This window comes from Tachypleus tridentatus, unplaced genomic scaffold, assembly GCF_004210375.1.
Source record: "Tachypleus tridentatus isolate NWPU-2018 unplaced genomic scaffold, ASM421037v1 Hic_cluster_2, whole genome shotgun sequence".
Taxonomy (NCBI): domain Eukaryota; kingdom Metazoa; phylum Arthropoda; class Merostomata; order Xiphosura; family Limulidae; genus Tachypleus; species Tachypleus tridentatus.
The window spans coordinates 32,999,887-33,026,131 of NW_027467782.1; the positions used below are offsets into that span (position 1 = coordinate 32,999,887).

General features: G+C 33.6%; 1 protein-coding gene across 1 annotated transcript in view; it reads right to left on the reverse strand.

The window, feature by feature from the left end:
- The window catches only part of LOC143242267 (serine/threonine-protein kinase ATR-like), a 38,792-nt gene extending 15,375 nt beyond the window's left edge, over positions 1-23,417 (reverse strand). Inside the window, exons 1-7 of the mRNA XM_076485634.1 lie at positions 23,362-23,417; positions 17,252-17,336; positions 16,407-16,460; positions 15,002-15,144; positions 11,898-11,997; positions 5,304-5,423; positions 2,693-2,868 (exon numbers count right to left, since the gene is read on the reverse strand). Coding sequence (XP_076341749.1) covers positions 2,693-2,868; positions 5,304-5,423; positions 11,898-11,997; positions 15,002-15,144; positions 16,407-16,460; positions 17,252-17,336; positions 23,362-23,417 — 734 coding nt within the window. The remainder of the gene's footprint in view (positions 1-2,692; positions 2,869-5,303; positions 5,424-11,897; positions 11,998-15,001; positions 15,145-16,406; positions 16,461-17,251; positions 17,337-23,361) is intronic.
- Between the last annotated feature and the right edge of the window lie 2,828 nt (positions 23,418-26,245).

Genomic DNA, 26,245 nt, shown 5'->3' on the forward strand with positions numbered 1-26,245 from the left:
GATTATTACTTAAATCTCAAATATTTGCGTATTTTATACAAATTTATTATAAAAACATTTTCACCATTTCAGTGTTGATTTGATAAAAATACACATGTACTGATTATACTTTATATATGTATATATTTGTTTGTTTGTTTTGAATTTCGTGCAAAACTGCTCGAGGGCTATCTGCGCTAGACATTCCTAATTTAGCAGTTTAAGACTAGAGGGAAGGCAGCTAGTCATCACCACCCAGCGCCAACTTTTGGGCTAATATTTTACCAACGAATAATGGGATTGACCGTCACATTATAACCTTCCCACGGTTAAAAGGGCGAGCATGTTTAATGTGACGGGACTCTCAAAGTAATTACAGGTATTAGAAAATATTTCTTCTGTCTGGTGATAAGGAGGAGTGAGAAACTTCAAATTCAGAAATAATCCACGAAGTACAAATGACTCAATAAAGGAAAATGAATACTGAATACTACATGTTGTCTTCGTTTCTTTGTATCAGAAACATTACGCGAAAAGTAAAACAACAAAATATGTTTTGTGAGGTGGATAGACTTAAAAGTACATTATTTTGTTATTTTGCTTCTCTTGTACTCCTGGAAGGTTCTACATTTATGTTATTTCCTCTGAGACCTGAATATCCACCTCGGTGTTTGCCTTATATGGAGACTGCTACTCCTTTACCAACGAATAGTGGGATTGACTGTAACATTATAAAGCCCCCATGGCTGGGTGGGCGAGCGTGTTTGGTGTGACCGGGATTCGTACCCGTGACCCTCGGATTCCCGAGTCGAACACCTTAACACGCTTGGCCATGTCGGGCCATATATGTATATATACAGTCATAAACTTTCGCAGTTTGTAAAACAATTTTAAAAATATTTTTAGCATAATATTTTTACAATTTGAGTTATCTATAAGTATATAAGATAACGTGTACACTCTTGCATAATTTTAAAAGGTAATAGTTTTTATACATTTAATTATTTTCCTACTGTAAATTGTTGCTTTGTTTTTGAATTTTGCGCAAAGCTACTCGAGGGCTACCTGCGCTAGTTGTCCCTAATTTAAGACTAGAGGGAAGGTTGCTAGTCATCACCACCCAATGCCAACTCTTGAACTACTCTTTTACCAACGTACAGTTGGATAGACTGAACCATTATAACGCCTCCACAGCTGAAAGGTCAAGCATGTTTGGTAAAAGACTAACCTAGGTAGTTAAGGTAGTGTTTTGTAAAATATAATCACATTTCAGTTACATTATGTATGTATGTATATTATTACTATTTTCAAATTAATTTTTAAATTTCAGTCATTATTCATAAAACAGAAAACTATGTGAACAAATATAGAAAATAATTATCTTTGCTACCTACAAATGTTAAGGTTTATACTTGCTTGGCATAAACTGTAAACATTGTTAAATTTGGCACGAGAAAAATATAAAACAAAATAATCTTTTTAAATTTTATATATGCATTTTGAAATGACAAAAAAAATATATAAATTATTATGTAAATGCCATAGAATTTCACTGCAATGTATCAAGGCTACCAACTAAGCAGCATTTGGGTCTAAAAAATACATCCAATCTCCATTTTGTCTATATTTAAAAAAGGTGGTTCTTTAGTACTTAAGCCTTGCAAAGGCTGAGAAAAGAATGTGAAGGAGAAGTCTGAGCTTTTGATTTGCTATGTATACCTCATGAAGTGCAGTGGGTTATGTGTAAAAATATGGTTTCAAAAATGGAAAAGGAGACAGAGCAATTATGGTGGATTCATTGAACAGAATGATATCTCAGGACACAGAAAATATAAGAGGTTCTTATTTTATATTCCAGCTTGCAATATTAATAATTTGAGTTTGTAACTCATAAGAAACTAGAGATGTTGTATTGTGAGCTTTATAAAATGTAATATGACCAAACACATCACATGACAAAAAAAACTGATATTTAGCAATCTTATTTTGATATTTATTTTCAAATTAAGAAATTAAATAATGTATAGTTTTATGCCAAATTTACTGACATGAATTTATAAAATAGTAGTTCAATAATATTTTGAATATAACTCTACAAACATGATAACATGCCCTCTGCCTCCAATCCATAGGAAATTTGCCTCGATGGGGTTAATCACTACAAAAATTATGCTTTGCCTGAGTAGTAACAATATTATAATAAGTAATTTACATCAGTTCCATATTCCTTGAAGGGATAGTAAATTAATTAGAGAGGAGACTTAGGGAGTAGACATCACAATTTTCATACTGTATAAAATTAAGAACTCAAACTGACATAATATTACATGTTTTAACATTTGATTTATTATCTTTATTTGTGACCATCTTTATTTGAAGATGTTGATACTACTATCATGATATTCTGTAAAAGGGTTGCAAAGTGCAGAAAAGGGTGCTTGTATAGAAAATGTTAAACATAAAAATATAAAGACAAATTAGATTTAAAGGAAAAAATAGTAAAATTTATCAGAAGATGTTAATTCAACAGTGTTTGTAAAATGCAACATAACCCTGAAATTGTCAAGCCAAGTCATTCAGCATAGATGTATATGATATAATGATGAATTTGATTGATGAAGAAAAATTCTGAGTGTGAAAAACATATACTTATACTGTGTAAGAAATTTAGCAATAAAATATTTTGTGAAATAAACAACCTAGGCACACACACCTTTTCTTTTCTGATTTCTCTAATGTAGTCATAACTCGGTCATAATACTTGGCTAAATGGAAGTGACCTTCTTCCCGTTCAGGCTGAATGGCAACCACATCTCGGTACATTAGAATAAGGGCATTACTCTCCAAGACAGCCGATTCTTCACTATATTTGGCAAGCATTAATGTTGCCTAATAAAGATAACAGAAAGTGGTATTACAATAAATGAACTTAATTATCTTAAATTATTTCATATGCTCTATATTATTCATGTGGTCCTAAGCAAAATTTATACAGAGATGGAACTACCACAGTATTCAGATTTGAATTTATTCAAAACACCCAATCTACATTATGATTTTATATCTACACACTAATAACCCAGATGGAAGGAGAAGATACCAATAGTTTAGGGTGATGGAATAATATTTTACATTATTTGATCAGACTGAAGCTTCAAATTTTACAGTTGAATAAACTATTAAAACTCTGGAGAATTTAACAGTGTAACAAAGGCAGTATATATTTCACAAAAATATTAGATATTTTGAAATGAGAATGGAAAACTTCAGCTTTCTTAAATCATAACTTACCATTAGAAAAGTTCAAAATGAAGCACTTATTATGTATTTTTGCTTTTGTTAAAATACCCAAAAAAGAAATACCATTGTTAACTCTCTCAACATGGGCTTGGTTGACTTGACTGACCACAAGACCTCTTTGCACTCACTTCTACTCTTTTATATTTAATACTTCTAACTTTCAATAGAGTGTATCTGTCCTCACAAAATTTGGCATACTTTCAGTTAACATTCCAAGTCATTCACATACAAATATCATATCTTTAGTGAAGAATTAAAAAAATACAATGGAGATTTTTCACAAATTTATTGAGCATTTACTTTGAATAGTCCACAGGCAAAGTAATTTTCATATTAAAATAAAAAAATACTTTTGTCACCTCAAGAATCTCAAATTTCCTTTGTGTAGTCCCTATAATCTCGTAAATAATACATTTCAAACAATTTTTGTTCCAGTAAAAGTTTATAGTTCATGTTATATTCTTTACCTTATCTCAAAATAAAATCAGTCAATTTTAGATACCTTGTAAGCACCAGAAAAAAACAACCAAAAAAGTACCCATCTTTTCTTTCTAGAATGACTTAAATTGTAACATAAACCTACATTCTTTTATCCCAAGTAGTTTTAAGCTCATAGCAGAATAAACCTACTTATAACTAAACCACTATCCCACCATTATGAGATGTTAATCACCTGGGAAACATGCAGCTCACATTACATTAATGAATTACATTACTTGTGAGTTGCTTGCTCATGAAAAAAATATTACTTATTTTGTCTGAACTAAACTACACTAAAAGGATACTTATTTTTACACTTTAGTTACTTTTATAAATATACATAAAAATATACATGAAAAATAAAATGCTTAACCATTTTCATTTTTTTCTTGCTATTGACTATTAAAGAGACTTCATCCTAATTATGCTAGACTCCTAATAGTAATGCATTTAATAATTTGTATTTAATTAAATAATGCACCAAACAATATAGATTTCTCAAAATTTTCCCTGGCTTTCCGGCTATGTGACAAAAGTCGTTACAAATTCATTCAACGTAGTTGTTAACTTTCTTGTAAGAACGACGTTTGTACTCCGAGTGACATCAACATTTCAGAACATTGTACAATATGCCATTTGATACATAAAAACCTTGACTTTCTATTGATCATAGGTAACATATCATTAAACATAGAGAGAACAACTGATGAACTGTGAAAGGCATGATGTGACAGGAAGGGTCTGATTTTCTCTTTGATAGCTCTGTAACCAAACAGAATTGAAGGCTATAAAAAATCTGGTTTGTCTGAGTCATGATGAGTGTATAGAGAGAAATTTACTTTGAATTTTTTACTTTTCTGAATAGTGGTTGATAAAATATGAAAGATGACATGCTAGAAGAAAAGGTGTTTGAACAGAAGAAATACATGATTTTAAATATTGTAGAATTTAAAACTTATACACTATTAAAATATGCATTATTAGCTATGCGATTGTAATTAGTATAACACAAACACAAAGTAGTTTAATAAACTTCTGAATGTAAGACACTTAAACTTTGTATCTTATACATTAAAGAATAACACACAATATTAAAATAGATAAACAATCAATCACATTTTAAATTCAGGCCAACCTACAGCCTATAAAATGTTGACTCTATTTGGTTGGGGCCAATTGAAAGTGTGAGAGTTGGCAGGCCATAACATTTCTTTCTATAAAATAAACAAAAAAGAGTCCTTTATATTTTCTACCAACTATAAAACTAATCAAATTTCTATTAAATTGTGATATAGAAACTCTTAAATTTAATAACAGATGAAAAATAATTCATCAGATAAAAAACAAAAAACTATCAAATTTAAGCACTATAATTTCATGTCATGAGCTGTATAGTGAGTTGGTGAACCAAATCTGACCTGCAGGCCACATGTTGTATACTCTGTTCTACATGTTTAATATTTTCTACATTATCATCAGCAAAAAGTACCTAAGTAATGTAACATAAGTGTTAAAACTTCTGTATAAGTAGCATCCATTATTACCTTGGCACAAGCAGCAGTTTCTTTCTGTTTTTGAGCTGGGTTATTCTTGAACTGAGAAACATCTGGAAAATGTTCCTGAATTCCTTTCTGAAGAATATTGATAGCTTGTTCCTGTTCATTCTGTATAACAAGTCACAAAATAAGCATACAGGTAACCAGAGTACTAGCTGGCTATTAAAATTTTAGAAACATGACAAGTTTGCATATCATATAACTTTTGGTGTATCATCCTATTTAACTGATATCAATATCTACTGAAAACTTAAAAAACATTTAAAACCTCAATTTTTATATACATATCAATTTTGACATAGTTTTAAAATAATATTGATTTACTACTGATTCACATGTATGTTTCTACAAATATCTTGTACAACATCCGTTTTGAAGATTCTTTACTTGATAACACTGTATTATCAACCCTTCTGTTTCATTTAATTTTAATATCACCAGAGGAAGGGTGTTCAGGCTATTTATCATTTTTTGTGGTATAAATTTTTATTCTCCATTTTTCTTTAATACTAGACCACAGTAAGATGTAACAGGGTCATTCAGTACAGTGGTTACAAATCTACATTATCACGAATGAAATACAATATTAGGCCTAGATGAGTAATAACAAAATATTATACAGATAGATCAAAGACTAGTTTATCCCAAGTACAGTTCAAGAAAAGACTTAGTTGAATAACAGGATTATTCTATACAGAGATCTTAGTTTACACTATCACAAGTACAGTTCAACATTAGGCACAGTTGAATGGAAAAAAGGATCATTTAATACAGTGATCTAAGACTATATTATCACAAGTACAATTTAATATTATGTTAAGAAAAGTGACACATGATCATTCAATTTGAGGTGTTATAGTTTAAAAGTCAGATATAACTTTTCAATCAGTAGGAGAAAAAATATATAGAAAGCTAGTACATCAGAAATATATGATAATATTTTAAAATGTAAGATTTTTCACAGAAAACTTACTGTTCATTATTTTAACCCAAACCACATAACATTAAATACTCAAAACAAATCAAACTCACTTTAAACTATAAATCTTACAATTCAAGAGAGCAACACTCATTTGGAAATTGTTAACTTTCATGTAATCTAAAACCTACAGTGTTGAATTTGTTCACAAGTAAAAAAGTAAGTTGAAGTTAATACCTACATCAATGTGCCCTCTATCTTATATTGATAGTGTTCATAAACACCTCTGCACAATACTGACATTTTTTCGAGACAGACCCAATCCACAGTCCCTCCCTTAGACATGAATGTCTGCATAGACTGTGGACATACTAAAAGAAATATATAATACTAACAACATAGTGAGGAACTGCACCACAGCCACAACAGGCATGTTACACACTCAGAAACTAAACTGTGCAGTGGATGTGGAACTTGAAATGATATGTTATAATCACTGGCCAAGCCCCAACCACATATCCAAGGTATCACTGTTCAGGGTTGGAATCACAGGATCATGGTTCCTAAATCCCATGTTGGTGGATAGGGCATTTGGATCATAATATATATATGTGTGTGTGAGACAGGATGGATCCAAACCCATAGCTACAGAGTGATGCATCTGGAATCATAAGAAGTAAATAAATAACACCAATGTGGACAAGCCCTTTCCTCAAACTGAAGAAGTCCAAAAGCAAAACCACAGATTTGGAATAACATGACACTGCATGCAATATTTAACCTGAGGAAACAGAACTTATCCAACCTGAAATTACAGACACTCATCCTCTCTCCCTAGCCAAGTGGGCAGCATAAATTCCATTTGTCCCTGGAATTACTGGAAAGATATGGAACAAACTGTGATGAACCAAAACACAGAATGGGACTACTCTGCATCCACAATTATGAAGTGACAATGAACAATGTACTGAACCAACATTAATCAAGAAGAAAGACCACACCAAACCCAACTGGATAGTTGAGCGTCGAAACTGAAATACTCTTACGAGTAAGCTCCTGTTTAAGCTGGTGCTGCTCCTACCAAAATCTGGAAAAAAAAACAACACTCAAAATCCTGAGTAGAAAGGTTTCTAACTGGGGGCAGGGGTAGTGCACATTAGAGAAGTCCTGAAAACAATGCTCTAGAATCAGCAAAGTAAGTGAACCAAATTTCCTAAATTTCTAAAAGCAAACTGATCCTGATTTATTCAATCCACTGATCAGCAGAGATGGGGAAGAACCCCTTATGCTTTATTCATTATATTTTCTGAGTGGTAATCCAGCATAGTAGAGTATTACCACTCAGTCTGTCTCTGTGTGGTTGTATGTGACACCATATTTCCACAGAGCCTGTAACAACCTAGATAAAGTATACTGTGTCAGTAGTTGCTAGAGTGAATTTGGTTTGATAAAAGCACACTTGATTGGGCAACACTCACCAAAAAGTAGAATTTTGAAATTAAAAAAAAAGAGAGAAGATTAGTAATGCAAATACTTACCTTTCAGTATAACCTAGCAGATGAGGTTAACATAGATGTTGGGGTAGTAAAAAAACCCTCAAAGAAAGATAATGCCAGATTATGTAAATAATGTGAGATAAAAGTATTGGGGAAGGTTCACACACAAGCTCAGAATGTCCTCCAGTGAGCAATTCAACTGGGCCACGATGAACATAGAAATGTGATGAATCTGATAAGTTGAGACTTGTAGAATTTTCCTTGCCTTCAGAGAGAGCCCATAAAAATCAATATGGATCAATTCTACCACTCATCCCATTGAGGTAACCAGAGGTAAGCCCTGGGAAACTAAAGAGACACAAATAAAAAGTCATTGTCCAGCACCACTAAAACCTTTAGTTTAGGCAACCTAACACCTCAAGGCCTTCATTAGACATAAGAAACAATGGGGACCCATCATTTATATGTGTGAAAATAAAGAGGTCAGATGAATCAGTGAAAAGTATTTATCCCTTTCCCTGGCTGCCAGTGGTAAGGTAAGGAGGACCTATCTGGGTACAGAAAAACATGGGTAGAATGAAAAAGTGTCCTCTGTAAGTGTAATGCAAATAACTCTGACTGGTGATGTCCACAGGCCAGAAGCAACATAAAATAAACCCTAAGGGAAAAGTGGTACATGGTATATGAGATAAGGGTTGATTAGGCCAATCTCGTGCAATCAACAGAATACGACAAGAGATTGAAGAAATCATTGCTAGGAAGCTGGGTAACAGATCAATCAGTGGGTAGGTGTATAAGCACAATCCAGTCCAGTTATGACTGAATAGAACTATTGTCAATGCCTAAGGGTGGGTTACTAGAGACCAAAAGGCTGGTAGTTGAGTGTTCCAAAGAAAATGAGAAGTTTTAGCTCTGATAATAAATTCTATCTTTTTTGCTTTAGAGAAATAGTATCTGACTGTGCTGTGATGCTGCTACTAGTAGCAAGATGTCCATGTAATGGTGTGTGCATAGGCCCAGAGGATGGGGTTAATTAAAAAAGATTTGTAAACTTTAATAGTCAATAGCAAGAAAAAAATGAAAATGGTTAATCATTTTATTTTTTATTTTTATGTATATTTATAAAAGTAACTAAAGTGTAAAAATAAGTATCCTTTTAGTTTAGTTTAGGCAAAATAAGTAATAATAATATTTTTTCATGAGCAAGCAACTCACGAGTAAATTTAATTTATTAATGTAACGTGAGCTGAATGTTTCCCAGGTGATTAACATCTTATAATGGTGGGATAATGGTTTAATTATAAGTAGATTTATTCTGCTATGAGCTTAAAACTTCTTGGGATAAAAGAATGTAGGTTTATGTTACAATTTGAAGTCATTCTGGAAAGAAAAGATGGGTGCTTTTTTGGTTGTTTTTTTCTGGTGCTTACGAGATAGCTAATATTGACTGATTCCATTTTGAGATAGGGTAAAGAAAATAACATGAACTATAAACTGTAAACATATGGAACCAGTGTGAGTTTAAAGGGCTGAGAGATGACCTGCAGCACCAAACCCTTGTGCACAAAACATAGATAGTAGCAGGATGACTTCACCATGGAAATGTGTAGATAGGCATTAGCAACATTAAACATGGTCAACAACATTCCCAACAAAAAAAACACCAATATAGAATGAGGAATGACTCCACCGTGAACTGTGGAAGATTTAGGAATTGACTCAAATGAAAAGACTGATGACAATATGGGCACAACAAATATACAGAAATAAACCTTAGTAAGAACTGAAACAACTCTCTCAATCACTCCAATGACCAACACATCTCTGATAACCATGGATGGAATGAAGTTAAAACATTTGAGGACTTGCAGGAAGTGAAATACTATAAGATGATGAAAAAAATGGTAGTGGATATGAGAAATGAATGATCAATTCTGATGCAAGGGCCTGTAGTACCCATGGATCTGTGGTAACGGTTTTCTACATGTACAAAAATTAATGTAGATGAGTCCCCACAGGACACAAAGGAATACAGTAGTCATTTACACTGCTGGCAATACTCCAATCAATTGAACATGGAACCCTGTAGATAAGGGCATAAAATATTGTAAGTAATGATGAAACAAGGGGTTGTTGTTAGGGTCAGGACAACATTGGAACTAGACCTCCTGTAAGAGCTGAGGAAAGTCAAGCAACCAACAACTAAGACGAATGCAGATGGGTGACATAAGCTCTTCAATATGAAGGGTCTGGAATGCCTGCAAAAATCAAGAGTTTGAGAAAAAAGGACTCATATAACACATGGAGGTTGTCAGTAAGTAGACAAATGCCCTCTAATATGTTTCAATGAAATACCAGCCACGAAATTCAGGAAAGTGTTGAAGTCGACAACTGAAATGAGGAGAAAAAAAAAGTGTCCATACAGTAAATATTAGTGTTAGTTAAGGTCAAACAAATCCTACAAAACTGTGATATATTCAGATCAAGCATAAACTTCTTTATGGAACATTTTCAGGAGCTGATCTATTCTCTGAGAGTCTAAACGTGTATCTACCTCATGATAATGAGTTAAACATGCTGTTCTGACAAACATGGCAGACAAGACATAGCTGTCCCTTCACAAAACTGAGCAATAAACATCTCTTATATGAGCCTCAGTATCAGGGAATGGAGGGAGGACTAAGTACTCACCAAACTGAGCAGTAAACATCTCTATATGAGCCTCAGTATTAGGGAATGGAGGGAGGACTAAGTACTCACCTTCAGACCTTTCCACCCCCCAAGGAAAACCCACCAAGTAATGACAAAAAACATGACACACTGAATGAACTAAGTAAAGAAAAGAAGTTGGTAAAAGGTGATCAAAATTAGCCTCATTAGAAGCAAACAGATGAAAGGAAGGCACAAGAAAAAGCAAATCTAAATTCTCTCCAGAATGTCCAGGATCACCTAAAAGTTCAGCATCACAGTCCCCTGAAGATCACCACATCAAACCTATGTTTCCACTTTACTACAGATAAGGTCATGGACAGCCTCAACTAAGAGCGACTCCTTTCCCAATTTGGGAGCAATGTTATATATCAGAGGTGAGATAGGAGAGGCCTAATTTGTTTCCATGCTGGATACATTAATTCATGAATTCAAGCTGTAAACGTACATACCAAACAATTTTTTTTTTTTTACTACATGAAAGTCAAATATAAAAACCTGAAAAAATGCATAAAATATCTTCAACAACTGTACTACATGCACCTGTTAAGAAATGTTTATATACAGTTTTAAAACAGAGGTCACATTGATGAAGATGAAAAGTGTAATGAGATAGATTTAAAGGTGAAATAAAACACTGGAGCAAAGGAGAAAAAAAATCAAACCTATACTTAGATGGACAAAGGAAAAGAAACCATAGCAGCTGAATAATAACTGTAAGGTAAGAAGATATAAATATATTTTGGAAATTTTATTTTTGATGTAATGCAACTCACATTTGAACTAATTGTTTCTTTTTTTAAGAGGTATAAGATACTAATACTGCACTTATGTGGTTCTAATTTGAGATAACAATCATATGCATAAATAAAATTTATTTATTTACTATTAGTTCAAAAAATGCAAGTCGACAGAAAACTGTTATAACTAAACACTAAAATTTGCCAGTAAAGTGCCAAAATAAATAGACTGCTGTAACATTTTTTGTTAATTGCAAATTCATCATTATAATCTTCACAAAAACTCAGATTCAAAGTAAATATTACAGTTTAGAAATACCAAATGTTATGGTGTTTGATGAGAAAACATTTTTTACTGCCTCAAATATAAAAATTTTTCACTTCCAAGGTTAAATTCTTAATGCTTTTAAGTTCCAGAATCTTGTACTTCCAAATGTATACATTTAGAACATACAATGTTCATAATTTAACAGTTTCAAAGTTTATAAAAGTGACATTTATAAATTAATAATTTTCAAATTTACTACATTATAACATAATAGTTCAAAAATTTTAAATCACAGCAAAATCCTGGAGCTTCCAATTTCACAATTTTGGCATTTCAAAAATATTAAAAAAGAGGTACTTTAAATAATTTCATCAAAAGTTTTACAAACAACTAAGAACAGTATCTGCTTTAATAATTACAAAAAATATTACCACTGAGATTTATATTTACTTTATTCCAGTGCCACTTAGATTTTTCCACAAATGTCTCAGGTATGTTTAATACTGAAGCTTCTAGCAGACAACTATAAGCCCTCTGTTGATGACCACTTCTAAAAAACACAGGTTGAAAATACTATTCTGAAAATTAATGGACATGATTCATTGTACAGTTAATGGATTCTAATCATAATGTATGCAATATAATAATGCAATTAATTATTACATAATTAATATAATTATGCAATTAATTATTACACAGATACTTCTTAGTTTTTAATAACAGTTAAATCTAATGATATAATTTAATTACAACTCATTCTTAAATAAATTCTTCACTTAGTGTATGGTACTAATTCTACAGTTATCAGATGAATTACTATCAAATATAATATTTATTCTAATGATTCAAATCTAGTACCAGTTCTGGACTTTAGCAGTGAACTTGAATACAAGCTATTAATATGCACAAGATTAGTTGATGAACACATGAAAGCTTCAAGCATGTCAAGAACTTGAAGTGGCTATAAAAATACACGAGTTAAAACAAAGAGCATTTATTATCATAAAAAAAACAAACCTAGATACAGCACTTACAGATTCCTGTACTAACAAACTTCCAAAACAAGCACTGAGAAACTAATGTCCCCATAAATTAAATCAATTATAGAAAGCATGGTGTCCTGAGACTCGTTGTTGAATGTTTATGCAAAGCTACACAAGAGCCATCTGCACTAGCCTTCTCTAATTTTGAGTGATGAATTATATAGAAAGCAATTAGCCAATACCATTCACCACTAACCTTTGTCAGACTGAATAGTGGGACAGACTGTCACAATATATAATGTTCCCACAGCTGAGAGGGCAAACATGTTCAGTAATGAGGTTCAATCCTGTAATCTGTAGATTACGAGCTGAAAAGCCTAATTATCAAGTTTCAGATGTAATTTCTACATGACAGTTGCATGAAAGAGCCTTCTGTAATGGAGACTGTGCTGTCAGAATATTGTCAAGATGTACAATCGTTAGACAGAGCACAACTATGTGGCAACATGAGCTGCAGTACTCCAACAAAATCATTGACTCATTCTCTGTGTTTGAATATTTTCAATAGGGGTATACAAGTTTAGATTGATTGATATCCTAGGTAGATTATGTATGATATCAGTAGTAACCAGATGTATACATTTATTCGTATTACCTTTTGTTATATGGGGTTCAAGTCCTATTATTTTAGCATTACTCTAAGAAGAAAACTATATGTCAGAAATTTCTCTAAAAACACATATACAGGATATGTACACAATATTAAGTCAGAAAAGCATTTAGAAGCCAAAACAACTGTAATTAATTTGTATCAAATCACCTAACAGAGAGAGATCATATACAGCATCTTCTGTGGATTCCAATATGCTGTAGAAACATCAAGACTAAAAAACACTAGAATTCAGAAATATAAGAGATACACAGTAACTGGTAAAAGTAATCTATTATGAAAGCCCACCATGCCACAGAATAATTCCACCTTAAAGTTCAGAAAACTGCTAGTGGGGTAATTGTCAAATTATCAATACAATATCATTTTCATATTCAAACCCAGTTCTGCACAAGAACCATATCAATCCACACACACACAAAATGTTATCCTCATCACCTCTTATGCCAGACTTACAGTCCCCTGAAACATGTATGTTGTATTTATTCACTTATGTACAGAAAATGTGAGATAGAAGAACATAATCAAATATCTATCAGAACAACTGAAACAAGCTTTAGTTTCATTACATCCATCAGTAGGCCTCCATATTTCTGTAAAGTTTGAGGTCTGTACCCTCACGATTTTGGACATTTTGCTACTCTGGTATCAAGCTAATCCCTAAAAATTAAGCAACTTCAAAAATAATCTATTCTGAACAAAGTTCAATGGTTCTTACAATATTCTGAGTAATGGCACACATTTAAATCTCCATTATCATACTGTTGACAAAAAGAGAAATAAAAGCAATGCCAGATGGTGAACAAAATTATTTTTGAAACAGTATGATTTGGTTTGTAATGTCCTCTTTTGTTTGATCATTCCTGTATAAAACTTATGGACCTTATCTATGAAGATAGAATCATTTTAAATATGAAGTTTTCTTTCACAACTTATAACTGGGTTACAAATAATACATGTCTTTTAACTTGACATAATTTTAGGCTAAAGTGACAATGCATAATTAAAATATATATGTAAAAACGGCTGGTATGAGCAGAGAAAAACTCTATGTAGCAGGTTTTTCTCACCATCATGGATCATAAATTATTTCTTTAACATTTTACTATGTGACACTAACAACAGAATCAAAAAGTCAGATTTTGATGAGAAATACTCCCCCAACTTAACTCAGTAAACTGGATTACAAATTTGTTTTTTTTTAAATTGCATTTAGTTTAAATTTTCATCAGAAGCTTACAACCAAGGTGTGCAACTTGTATAAATTGTGAGACTAATATATAACTTTACTGTGATTATAAATTAAAATAATTTAATAAACATGAATGATTCTGTTAATGTGAACAAAGTGTTAGAAGAAAATGATACCCCATAAACACATTATATAATATTCTCTCTGTGAGAATGTACATAAAAGCTCAATAATGTCTTACAAAGAATTAGAAATGAGTAATAACTTCTACATGCATGCACTGACAGGTTTAGGAACTTTTCAATGCGATATCTTCAGTATTAGTGGTGCAGGAAGGAGAGAAATAGGTGGAGTGCTTGACTAGACACGCAAAATTTACAACGAGGAATTTAAAGTATAAGAAGCTGCTAAAAGTGTTTCCCCCTGCTGTCAAAGTCAGCTAAGTCTGTAAAGATTTAGGTCATGTCCTCACCAGAAAATTGATATAATAATTTACAGTTGCTATGCATGTAAAATATGTAAAAGTGGGGATGTTACAACACCTCCAGGTCTGATGCTTCTGAAATACTCCATACACATTTCAGAGAAATGTATGTTACTATATGATATTAATGAAAGAATAGATCAGATTAATAATCGACTGAAAAGTTAAAGGAACAGTACAGATGAGGTGATTACAAGAATTTATTTGCAGTGTAATAAAACCTACTTTCTGGCAAGTTTTGCACTTTGTAACCAGCAAGTTACGATTTCGTAATCAATCTTTTTGGTCTGCTCAGGAATGTTGTTCTTGGCTATTGTAAGGAGAACCCGGTACAGATTAAGAAGAGGTTCCTGATAACGAAGTGAGGACTGTAAAACAAAGAAGTTTAAAAAAAAACACTCATGAATACAAAATATTATTTCTAATTCAGGATCTCCTCTACTAAGTACTGTTTAAAGGGAAGTTATATACAATTAACAAATATTTATAATCATAAAATATAATTTATCTAAATTTTAGCCTTTAAAATAAAGAATTAAGTAAAAATAGACAAATATTATATGAAAACCAATGAAACAGTTGTTATAATTAAAATGGTATATCTTTAAGTTTGGGTCATGGTATTTCAGTAAATTTCATTTCTATATTACTTTTAATTATTTCTAGAGAGACAAACAGAACTATAAGTGCCTGTTCAAGGTTAGATTAATAAAATTTTAATCTTTGTTTTAATGTAGACTTTGATTATTAGTATACTAATTATTTTAAAACGTTTGTGTATATGATCATTAAATGATTCTTTATTATTTATATTGTATAATCTGCTTTAAACAATTTATGTTTTTAAACTCAGAAATGTGTTCTCGTACCTAAAAAATGTACAATATCAAAGATATAAATGTTGAAGTTCTTATCATTAGAGTAGCTGCTCCCGATATATAATGAGACACTTTTTTTTTAAAACAAGAATGATAAGTGCTTTCTATTTTTCTCTTCACATCTCATTTGGTATCTTTAAAGCTTTAAAGAAATAATCAGTAATGTATACAAACTATAAGTTAAATTATCAATATCATTAGATAAAAAAATCATTCCTAGCTTTTGAGACTGCAGTTTTATATATTCTATTTGCAATAAAAGTAAAACCTGAAACACATACTTGAACCAATTTTCTTCTTCCTCTCCACTCTTCTAAGAGTGGAGTTCAATCTACTGACTGAGGAGTAGCTTCCTTGAAATGAAGGGCAGAGACCTGTAAAAACTTAGACTGCTTTCTCCATATCTGTCAACATGTGTAGTCTGGAAGAAAAAACAAACACATACTCCCTAAAATCTTAAACTACATTTCAGTGTCTGACGAATACAGAAAAACTAGTATATATATATATATATATAAAAAAGTAAACTAACAAAAGAAAAACACAACTGAGATAGAGAATCATGTTAAATATCTTTCTAAACCATTTAAACATTTTTTAGCATGAAAAAGAAAACACAGCTGAAAGCAGCATAATAAAAAAACATACTTCTAATTCACTGTTACTAAGATAAAAGAATAATATCTGATGATATGATGATACCCCCAAATATAATGTAACATTTCCATGCAACTAGACATGGAAACAATTACATGGATGGCTGGTTGATTTGGTGTTCTAGCAACCAGGCTATGTGCACCAAACATCTGGTTAAAAGTTAAAAGTAAAGTAAAATTATTAAAATTCATTAAAGGAAATTAAAATAAAACAAAACAAAGTTACATTTTGAATTAAAACACAAATAGCATTAAATCCAACTTTTACATCTAGTCTACAGCAGTAAGAAAAAAACTACAGTAATACAAGTTGTGAAGGACTTTTTATAGCATAATTATAATTATCATAACTTGCCAGAATGACCAACAGGTAGTTAAAAAGTAGCATTAGTCACCTGAAATTGGTCTTTCCATTCCTGGTTTCAAGTTATTGGATGTTATGGCCATTTTCTAATTTTAGATTGAACTAGATGTACTTTGATCCTTAAAAGTGAATCACATCAAAAAAATGTCTAATATATAAAGTAAAAAAAAAACAAACTTAAATAGCATTAAAAAGATTAATAGACTTTAAACAACTAAAATCATTTCAAAGGTGGACAATGTCACCATCGCCAATAACAATATCTAACAAATAAACCTTGGGACAAAACATGTTTAAAATGGTGCCATAATTAAGTCGTAATGACACCGAAACAGTAAAATGTGGCTTAATGTAACACACAATACATTGGTGCATCAGTCCCAGATAAAAGAAAACGATGAATTAAAAAACTGTGACCAATGTGTAGTCTAGTTAGGACAATTTCCTCTTTCCATTTCTGGTCCTTAAGAAAGCAAGATAGCCAAAGTCCAATAGCACGTTTTATTTAGAAAAGCTTGTTTTCACGTTGCTCACTCCAAGTCGACTGCTAACTGGCATAGAGATGAGCCTTGAATACAGGACCATAGTCCACGTATGGAACAGAAACAGCAGTGATAGAGCCAGAGCAGACAGATTTATCTGCAGTGTCACCAAGCTCGTTCCTGCAAATACCAATGTGGCCCAGTATCTAGAAACACTGGACAGAAGTAGATGTTAAAGAGAAATGGGCCAGTCGATTTTGAATATCAGTAAGAACTAAGATGAAACAATTCAAGGACCAGTAGAGAACTAAGCGAATCAGTATAAATAGTACAATTTTAGTACTGCTTAGCTTCTGTGTGATACAGGACAAGAGAAATGACATACAGTTCAGCAGTGAACACAGAAACTGTAGAGAGGATTCTCTGCACAACCACCAAACCATGGCTGAGCCCACAGAGTCACCTGATTTTGAACCATCTGTATAAATAGGAATGGAAGGGTGGTTTGAAAGATGTTCTGCAAATAACATACAGTATTTCAAATCAGGAGTGTCTGCTTTTCTCAGATGACTTAAAGAAAGGTTACATCTTGGGACAGTAATAGCCATGGTAGGATAAGCTGACCAGTGGATACAGCAAATGTTTCCAAGGATAGACCCAATTCATCCAACTGTACTTGGATACAAAGGCCAAAAGGAGCAATGGCTGATTGTCTATTTTGCAAAAGCATGGCCCACTGAGGAAGGAAAACATAATCCCAGGTGGAATGTTATGGTAAGGACTGAAGTTTTGAAGCATACAGTAAAGACAGTTGCAAACGGCAGAGGTGCAAAGAAAGTTCATGAGATTCTACGTATAAGCTATGAACAGGGGAAGTGCTGAAAGCCCTGGTGCAGAGCTGAAGTCCCTGATGATGATCTTGAAGGCCAAGGTGCTGGCAGAGCCATAGACCAGTGATCCATACTCTAGTTTTGATCAAGTAATAGCCTGATATATCTTTAGCAAAGAACATTGATCCACTCCCAAGATGTGCAAGAGTGGACGTGGAGGATGTTCAGTGCTCTTGTACATTTGACCTGTAGCTGCTTGGTATGTGTTATGAAGCTCAGCTTTCAGTCAAAGATAAGTCCACAGTTAGCACAACTTCACCAATATTGAGTTCAGAATCAGGGTGAATACCCCATTGGTGGCAAAAGTGCATACAAACAGTTTTAGAGAGAGAGAATTAAAACTGTTTGCAGTGATCCACTTCAGAAAACAATTGAGGGCAGTTTGTAGCTGTCGCTCAATATACTGCATGTTTGATGATTGACATGAAATGTGAAAGTCATTGACATAGAGACCGTATGCAACAGTAAGAGGGAGTAGTTCAGTGATGGCATTAATCTTTATACTGAAAAATGTGTCACTCAAAACACAGCCCTGAAGAACTCCAAGTTCCTGTAGATAAAAAACGGGAATGTGTTGAACCCACATGAACTTGGAATCACCTGTCCATTAAAAAATTTTTAATAAACATGGGTAAATGGCCAAGTAACCCATATATATGGAGGTCTCGCGAAATGCCATACCTCCATGTTGTGTCACAAGCCTTCTCAATATCAAAGAATATTGATACAAGATTTTGTCATTTGAGAAAAGCTTCTCTGATTAATGTTTCAGGTTGAATCAAGTGGTCCATGGTGGAGCACTGTCGTTAGGACACACACTGGGTGGGCGAGAGGAAGTTATTTTCTTCGAGGAACCAAACAAGACGAGCTTTAACTATCCTCTCTGAGGTCTTACAGAGACATTTCATCAAAGCAATTGGATGGTAGTTTGAAGGAATCTTCGGATCCTTCCCAGGCTTAGAGAAAGATGGGAATATAGCTCAGTGCCAGGCATCAGGAAAACATTCTCCTGCCAGATCTGGTTGAAAACAATAAAAAAAACAGCAAGAGAAGCAGGAAAGAGATAGCACAGCATTTCATTGTGCACATCATCAGATCCAACCGAATGTACTGACAGACTGATGAAGAGCCAGTGTAAGGGGACGATTATAGTCACAGAGACAATCAGCTCAAAGGAAAGAAGTGATTACTCTGCCCAACTGGTGATAAAAGATATGTTGGTTGTGAACTTAATCCAAGAGTCCTTCTGGCTTTGACATATTACCCACCAAGCATGTGCACGGGCCTGTTGGAAAGCGATGCGATTCGAGAATGTGGGATACCTATGAAAAGTATCCCACGTCCATTTTTTGAGTCTTCTGTGCCATGTGGCAGGCAAGATTCCACCACAGATGATGATATTGTGGAAAATATGTCAAGGCTTTAGGAATACTTTGAGCAGCTTTCTGTACAATACAGTCAGTTATTGCTGTCACACAGTCATCTATTGATGGCATACAGATGATGGCAGGATCAAGTTCTGTAAGAACAGTAAAAGAGAGCAAGTTTGCTTGATCCTTTTTCCATTGGTGCACATGGGTTGGGTGGCATTGACCACAGCCAGTCTCTCTCAAAATTGTAGAAAAATTATCACTGCTGCATGGGTTATTGTCAACCCTCCACGAAAAGTGGGAGAATAGTGAAGGGGAGTAAATGGAGAGATCAAAAGCAGTAAAGAACTGACAAGATGCATGAAAATAAGTATAAGAACCACTATTGAAGAGAGAAAAGTTGTGATCAGAGAGCATACACTCTACGGAGTGACCCTCTTATCAATATCAGCACTTCCTCAGAGGGGACGATTTCCATTAAAGCCCCCCCAGCATTAAAAATGGAGATGGCAACTGTTTAATGAGAGCATCAAGGTCTGATTGATCATAGGTCTCTCTAGGCAACAGGTAGAGAGAACAAACAGTGATGATACGACACAAAGAAACACAAATGGCTACAGCCTCCAAGGGTGTGTTGAGTAACAAAGACAGGGTAAGCACATGCTGATCAACCAACAGTGCTACCCCTCCATGCACTTGTCCATCACACAGCCTGTCATTTCTGTACAAAGAAAACTGCTGAAAGGTGATTGTATCAGCAAGTTTCAGAAAGATTTCCTGCAAGGAAAGACATACAGGATGGTAGGAAGAAATAAGTGTTTTGATGTCACCCAGATTAGAATGTAAACTTCAACAGTTTACATTGTATCAAGGTGGCTACTTTTATTTATGTTTAGGCAAATTGGGTGCAGACCATGTTTTATTTCTTTATTGTCTTTATTCGAGGGAGGTTTACCAACCTCAATGGATCCTACCCTGAGTTGATTGGGCAAGTCTTTGTTGTTAGAAGAGGATTCCAGTGACTTAGGGTGCAAACAAATGATCATTTTGCACCTTGGGAAAGGAGAAGAAAGTGTAACCAAAACCAAAGGAAGCAGATATTGGGGTTTGCTGAAATTAATGTTAGAGACAAAGATGGGTGTTGACATTGATTCATTAACTTTTTTAACCATGGATGTCAGAAGACTTTCTGTTTGTTTTGAGAATGATTCTTTTGGAGGTACAGAGAGATCTGTCTGCACTCCCACTGTAGTAGTGGAATGAAGTGCATCAGCATAAGTCAAACATAAAGTGGTAGATAGCAATTTTCAAGCCTCAGGGCAAGTAATGTTTTGAATCGTCTTTAAACACTGTACCTTTTTATTCCTTCCAACCATTTAGGGCAAGAATAAAAGTAAGATGGGTGAGAGCCATTGCAAGTGATGCAACAAGGGTCTGTTTCATACTCAGAGGCACCATAATCCTTGCCACTGCAACGAGCACATGTCAAGGAACCAAGACATGATGTCTCCGAGTGATGAAATGGCTGACACCGGAACTATCCGAGAGGGTTTGGAATGTATGGCCGTACCTTGCAGTTAAAATAACCTGCCTTGTTGGTAGTAGGTGGATGCTGTGATGTAAATGTTAAAATGAGGACATTGATCGGCATCAAAATTCCATCTTTGGGAGTGGAGATACACCTTACTGAAGAAACTCCTTGTGGTGGGAGAAACCAGTGGGAATCTCTGACTCAGGATGTTCTTCAAGTCCCTATCAACAATAACTTCTTGTTACGAATTCAAAGTTGAATGAGGCATAACCTCAATAGGTATATTGCCTTGGAATGTAAGAGGAATTCACTGTGCTCGAGATGTGGATATTTCTACCAATATGTCACAAGAGCGAATCCTTCTGACCAACTTTGGAGAGCCAGTGAGACCTTCTGGTCCCTTCTGAATGAAAAGGGAGACATTTGCCCTAAAGGTTTGTCTGAAAGAAAATGTAGTATAATAAAATAAGGTACAGAAGTTACAAATGTTAAAGATTGCTGCTCAGAATCTTCAAGATGTTATTGTTTACTCATAAACTGTTTTTCACTATTTTGGTTAACTTTTTATTTGGATGGTCAATAATAAAAAATGAATTTATCGGTGTCCACTGTCCCCACCCACCATAAAGCCCTATGAGTGGATGGCATTACAATGCCAAACAAGAACACTGGAGCAACACCAGGGTTTCATGAGCACTATACCCAAACACCAGCATCAGATACAATGTCCACAACACCTGCTGAGAACATCCAACACTGGTACTTGGTTAACCCTAGGCCAAGTGAACCAGCCAACTGACCCAAGGGGAGCCACCCCAAGGCTGCCCATCTACAGGAATTCAAGGCCACAGTGGTATGTTAGGGTTGGACCCCTCAACCATCAGGATCTTCTCCTCCTCTTCATGGGTCACCATGCACAACACACATGTTGGTGGATCTTTAGATCACAAAAGAGGTAAACTAAAAGAACAGAACCTCCCCTGGGAGGTCCCCTCACCAATCACAGGAATCCAGAATGAGGGGAACAACTACCTGAAGAAATCCACAATGGTAAATATTATTCATCATGTAACTACACATGAAAACAATTACTTCAAGATATCCACAATGATATGTGCCTTTCTCCTTGTAATTAGACATTATAACAATTACTTCAAAGATATCCACAATGATATGTGCCTTTCTCCTTGTAATTAGACATTAAAACAATTACTTCAAAGATATCCACAATATGTACCATTCTCCATGTAATTAGACATTAAAACAATTACTTCAAAAATATCCACAATATGTACCATTCTCCATGTAAGTAGACATTAAAACAATTACTTCAAAGATATCCACAATGATATGTACCATTCTCCATGTAATTAGACATTAAAACAATTACTTCAAAGATATCCACAATGATATGTACCATTCTCCATGTAATTAGACATTAAAACAATTACTTCAAAGATATCCACAATGATATTGTACCATTCTCCATGTAATTAGACATTAAAACAATTACTTCAAAGATATCCACAATGATATGTACCATTCTCCATGTAATTAGACATTAAAACAATTACTTCAAAGATATCCACAATGATATGTACCATTCTCCATGTAATTAGACATTAAAACAATTACTTCAAAGATATCCACAATGATATGTACCATTCTCCATGTAATTAGACATTAAAAAATTACTTCAAAGATATCCACAATGATATGTACCATTCTCCATGTAATTAGACATTAAAACAATAACTTCAAAGATATCCACAATGATATGTACCATTCTCCATGTAATTAGACATTAAAACAATAACTTCAAAGATATCCACAATGATATGTACCATTCTCCATATAATTAGACATTAAAACAATTACTTCAAAGATATCCACAATGATATGTATCATTCTCCATGTAATTAGACATTAAAACAATTACTTCAAAGATATCCACAATGATATGTATCATTCTCCATGTAATTAGACATTAAAACAATTACTTCAAAGATATCCACAATGATATGTACCATTCTCCATGTAACCTCAGAACTTTTATATTTTTGCTTCTTCAGTTTATTTTGTGCCCATTACTTTAAGACTTTTGTCAATATGATTGTTAATCCTTTGTTAGTTACTTTCATTTAAACTCTTATTTCTTAATTCTGTAAGCATGAAATGCATCACTTTTCTTATAATGTGATAAAAACAGTTACGTGAGAACATTATATCTACCTTGGTACATACAATTTATCTTGTAAATAGAAATAAAATTAATTGCAATCACTTGATACCATGGTGGAATCCACACTGGTATTAACTATTCCCTTGTAAGTAGATATAAAAAATTACTGAAGAACATGATAACATGTATGGTGATTTATACTTTTATATAAATGGAGATTTAATATAATTACCTGAGAATGTGACTGTATCCACCATTTTCCATGGAGGCTGCTGATAAAGGTCCCATCTGCTGAGTTCTTACAATTTTACACTATGTGAGATAGTCAAGGGTGGAACAAAATTTACCACATCAATCCAAAAAGTATTTTGAATATTTCCTAGAGACATGAACAATCTTTAAGTGACATGCCTCTTCACTTCTTCCAAATACATTTACATTACTAACATATAAAAAAAAATATATATTGCACTTGAATGTTGGAAATACATCTTTGCTAATTAAAGCATTTATTTTCTTATTGAGATACAAAAGTTTATTTATACTATGATTATACTTTAAAACTCAGGAAGGAAACTAAGTTTTTCTCAAGAACTTTGCTATAATGTTGTGTATGATTATAACCAATGGCAAAAATCAAAATTAATTGAAAATTTATGTTACAAGATCTTCTACATAACATCACATTCATGGTATGAACTTATTTTCATATGCTCTCAATGAACAGGTAGATTTAAACAGTTTGAATACATCTTTGGTGTTAAATTCACTTATTTTTTGTGGAGATGGTTTACCACAGGTTTGTTACATAGCTGTGCATGTATCATACTTTGATTAAATTGTTGTGAATTGGCACTTGTTGTATATTGCTGAATCATGTCAGTAGAACCTTCCAAGGTTTACACACTATCACAAATTATTGCATCATAATATCCCATGAAGACCATTGTGTAAAGCAACTGAGGCCTCTTTCAGACAACAAATATGCATCCAAAATGCACTTTGAGTTGGTCACTTAGATATATCTAGACAGTCTGAGTGGGAGTTTAGCCATAAAGAGTGTATTCTGGCTATTTCTGAAGTGAAATTATCACAGACTGTATTGTAACAACAAAGTAAAAATTATATAATATGAACAAGATTGTGTGAGCTTTAAGAAAAGGAGACAACAATTTAAAGATTTGGATACAACTGTAATAGCCAACAGTGTAATGAACATTTGAATATATGTTTGACTTGCTTTAATTTACTATTATTTAAAAAAAAGTGAACTCTATGCTGTTTCTTCACTGTTGAAATGCCAACAAGTCAGACACTTACTGTAAAGCATAGGCCTATAAATTCACAGCTGAAGCAATAGAATAAATATTGTAGAGGCCACATATACACCATTTTAACTGGCTTTGATAAGTGGATGGTGAAGGGCAAATAACTTAGCCTTAAAGATGGTGATATATGAGAGTTTGTTACACAACAACAAGACATAAAGAGAGAAACAAACAACAAAAAAGAGAAGAAGAAAAAGAAAGGCTGAAAAAAGAAATGAAAAAACTGGAAACTGAGAGAAAGGAGAGACTAAAAAACAAAGAGAATATAACAGTACAACTTGAAGTCACTAAGTTTAACAAGCAAATTGAAGGATCATTAACAATGGGCTGACAGAACTTGATGAATAGAAAGACAACATGAATGATCTAATGAGAAGTGAAACATTCACCCCTCAAGGTCAAAACTGGGACAAAAACAATTTGACATTTTGGCTTAGTTTCCTTTTCACAGTAAAAGGACTACAAGTGTATGTAGGTGTAATATCAGAAGATGCCATGGACTAGAATATGTTAAAAATTGCCTTGCTGAAATGCAATGAAATTACATAGGATGGTTTTTTGTTAGAATTTAGAAAAGGCAAAGTTGACACTAGAGAAACTATATTTCAGTTTGTGGCATGTCTACAGCAATATTTCACAAGGTGAATTTACATGGCCAAGTGTGAAGATAGTTTTGAAGGACTGGTAATCCTACTAACAGATGAATAATTCATTATCATGTACTCCACTTACATGTCATTTTTTGTACCAGAAAGAGCACCAAATGACATGATAAAGATGATCAAGCTGGCAAAATAGTATGTGGAAGCCCATGGGGAGAACATAACAGGCAAATCCAATCATAACCATTCAAAGCCAACAAGAGGGATTACAAGCAGGATGCCACCACAGGTGACAAGAAGTCGTCAGACAAATGGGAGATACTACACTTGTTAGAAAATGAGACTTATTGTGATATGATTGCAAGTTTGCAACCAACAAGAATCTCAAATCAAGCAGTTAGAGTTACCTACAAAGATGGTGCTAGTAAGATACTAGAGAAGAATGATTGTCAATGTTGCCAGAAATCACATAAAATAATTCATGATTAAACAGTACTTGAATGACAGTCAGTTCAAATTAAGAAACGGATCAATCACAACTTATCAGTAGGTGAACACTATGTTTGGCAACAAGAACATGACAGTGAAATGAAACACTGGGAGAAGAAGTGAGAATTACTCTAGTATCAAATGACCAGATAATGGCAAAAGTACATATATGTGTGCTGACTGATGGGACAGTGAGAAAGTTTCCTATAGTAACAATAAAGGGGAAACTCCATACTATGTGGGAGACCTTGAGACAACACATAAGAAAGCACCCATCTATGACATGGTAATCAGCAATATACCTGACAACAGAAATTTGAAGGAACCAGACAGAAAGGAGACTGATGAAGTATCTGCAGTCACCACAAGAATTCAAAAAATAAAAGCAAACAAAACATCAACCCTCTGCAAATCTCAAAAAGTGACATTGTGTATGTATGTCTATGGGAATTGAAGGAAGCACAGAAGAAAGACCCTTCAATGATGAAACTTTGAAACAATGTCTAAGAGACAATTGAGCACAAAAATGAGGAAAAAAAGGATATACAGAACAGAGAATCAGAAGAAAGTGCTGTATCAGATCTATCAAAGCACTTCTACCAGAAGTTAAACAGATCATTGTACCAACAAAGCACTAGACTCAAGTAATGAAGAAGTTGGCCAACAAGTAACTTTTGAAATGACACCAAGGAATAAA